The sequence below is a fragment of the Equus asinus genome, chromosome 10 (genome assembly GCF_041296235.1).
Source record: "Equus asinus isolate D_3611 breed Donkey chromosome 10, EquAss-T2T_v2, whole genome shotgun sequence".
Lineage (NCBI taxonomy): Eukaryota > Metazoa > Chordata > Mammalia > Perissodactyla > Equidae > Equus > Equus asinus.
Genome location: NC_091799.1, coordinates 52,648,691 through 52,651,348, shown reverse-complemented (window position 1 = coordinate 52,651,348; position 2,658 = coordinate 52,648,691). Strand labels below are relative to the sequence as shown.

The following is a 2,658-nucleotide window of genomic DNA, read 5'->3' as shown; positions in this document are numbered from 1 at the left end:
ATCACATCTGTTGCTGGTCTTTTCTTTTTTTCTCGTTCTTCTCTCCAAAGCCCCCCAGGATGTAGCTGGATATTCTAGTTGTAGGTCCTTCTAATTCTACAATGTGGGACCCCACCTCAGCATGGCTTTATGAGTGGTGCTAGGTCCGTACCCACGATCTGAACTAGAGAAACCCTAGGCCACCAAAGCAGAGTGCTTGAACTCAACCACTTGGCCATGGGGCTGGCCCCAAAATGGCTCTAATTCTTCATCCAAAGATACATTAGATAAACGTCTCTGCAAAGACAAGGAACAGAGATGCATCATTCCATGGAAATCATTAACTGAGTAATCTTAACTCTTGTGCAATTGGGTGATGATAATAGGAGTTTAAAAATGGCAGCATCTAATCTTAGATGGCCCTGATGTTCCATTAAGAATGGGTTTCACCATTTTATATCTCTGCGCGATAATAATGGAGTCAGCAAAAGTAACACATGTGTGGACTGAACAGCTAGGGTCATCTTGAGTGACAGCCTTCCACTTCTGTAAAACCTGAAAATATGACTCAAACAAAGACACAGCTAAGAACCATCAGGGTCAGGGACTCTCTGAGCATCACTGTCAGAGTAACAGCCTCTGGATCCCTTTTCTTGCTTGGATTTCAAGGTTTGGATCCCAGATTCATCATTCACTGTGATGAAATGTATAAGAATGGAGTGTAAGGCAGGACACTAAGGTGTGGTCAAAATACCCGGAAGCTGGGGTTCATTTCCCTTGTTGGGTTGGCGTTCTTCAAGTAAAAATTTCCTACTGTTTAAGACTGAAAAAAAAACCCCTCCTTTTGTTTAAGTGATTGGGATCACTATGTTTGTTTCCTATAAATCCACAAGATCAGAAGTGAGGCTGGGAGGAGGAATGGAGCTGGTCATAGTACATCTTGCACCACATGGACGGTGAATGAAAGAGGTTTCTACTGTAAGGGAGGGCCCCTGGGACAACCCAACATCCCCCTTGAGCTCATCTCTTTGACCTGAAGCCAGCTCTGTCAAGGACCTTGACCAGAGCCATTCGAACTTCTCGATTCCTTAGGCTATAGATGAGGGGGTTGAGTGTTGGAGTGACAAGACTGTAGAAGAGGGAGACCACGTTGTCCTGCTGTGGGCTGTGGTAAGTGCCTGGCACCATGTACATGAACACGGCTGCCCCATAAAACAGCCCAACCACAGCGATGTGCGAGCAGCAGGTGGTGAAGGCCTTGTGTCGGGCCTCAGCGGAGTGCATTCGGAAAATAGCCCCCAGCACTTGGCTGTAGGAGGTGGCTATGAGTGACAGGGGCAGCAGCAAGATCAGCACCCCCGAGATGGACAGCGCCAAGTCATAAGCTGAGGTGTCAGCAGCGCAAGAGAGCTTCAGCAGGGCAGGCAGTTCACAGAAGAAGTGGTCCACAGCGCGTGAGGCACAGTAGGGGAAGTGCAGGATGATGGAAGTCTGGATGCACGCCACAAGCACACCTGACAACCAGGAGGTGCCCATCATGAGCAGGCAGACCTGACGTCTCATGAGTAAGGGATAATGCAGGGGGTGGCACACGGCAACATAGCGGTCATAAGACATGAAGGATAGCACGACACCCTCAGAGACACCCATCAGCATCAGAAAGAACATCTGAGCTCCACAACCTTGGAAGGAGATGGAACTCTCGCCCTGCAGGAAGTCGATTGCCATCTTGGGGATGGTGACCAGTGGAAAGCCAACATCCAACAGGGAGAGTTGGCTGAGCAGGAAGTACATGGGGGTGTGGAGCCTGGAGTCTGTGCAGATCAGGAAGAGCAGGACGGTGTTACCCAGAAGGCCCACGGTGAATATGGTGACCACAAGGGAGAGTAGGACCAGAGGTGGCCCTGAGTGGCTGAAGAGTCCCATTAGAGTGAAGTCCGAGGTCACGGACAGGTTTGATTCCCCCATCTTCCTGAAGGTGTCATTATCTGTACGAAGAACAGGCTATCTGGCAAGGAGTGTCGCTGGAGGTTAGACTCATCTCAAATGCCAACTACAGTTGTTTGATAATGGCTGCCTGGGGTCTCTTGAGAAGGATGATGAGCACATTCAGGTTCAGTGGGAAAAAATACCATGATTGGTTCATTATGTCTGCTCTGGTCAGGAGATGAGGAACAACAAAAGGATATCTTCTTTTACCATTTATGAATAAAAGACATGTTTTCACCCTTCAGGCAAACACTACCCACCAACACTTTCAGTTACACCCTCTGTCCCCAAGCTAGACAGTGCAAGTCAGCCCCAGTGGAATATTGAACTACACCCCATCCTAGAGGCCATGAGGCAAAGCAGAAGTGGGATTATGCAGAGAGTAGAAGATGAAGTTGGAGAATTGCAAGGATGATAGGGGATGATGAGGCTGGATCAAAAATTAAGTCCAAAGCCATGAGGAAATTCTTGTTTCCAAATTCTGGAATGAGAGAAGGGAAGGGATAATGTCTGATGAGAGTCAGAGGTGGGATGACATTTAGGATGTGGACCCAAGGCATCTATACCATAAAGGGACACATGAGGTTGGAAACAAATGGTCGGGGGTGGTGGGGGTCAAGTTGTCCAGAATATCAGATGGCTTTTTGAGGCTTGATTCCACAGGGTGGGAGTGGAGAACATTTTGCTTAG

The 2,658-nt window shown here is 48.3% G+C and overlaps 1 protein-coding gene across 1 annotated transcript; it reads right to left on the bottom strand.

Annotated features, from left to right (window-relative positions):
- Positions 1–999: 999 nt before the first annotated feature.
- Positions 1,000–1,947, bottom strand: LOC106846904 (olfactory receptor 2Z1-like). The gene has a single exon (XM_014865955.3). The coding sequence runs from the start codon at positions 1,945–1,947 to the stop codon at positions 1,000–1,002; it is 948 nt and encodes a 315-aa protein (XP_014721441.3).
- Between the last annotated feature and the right edge of the window lie 711 nt (positions 1,948–2,658).

Excerpts from the sequence above, each read along its gene's own strand:
- LOC106846904 (XM_014865955.3), bottom strand. The coding sequence starts at position 1,947 with ATGGGGGAATCAAACCTGTCCGTGACCTCGGACTTCACTCTAATGGGA.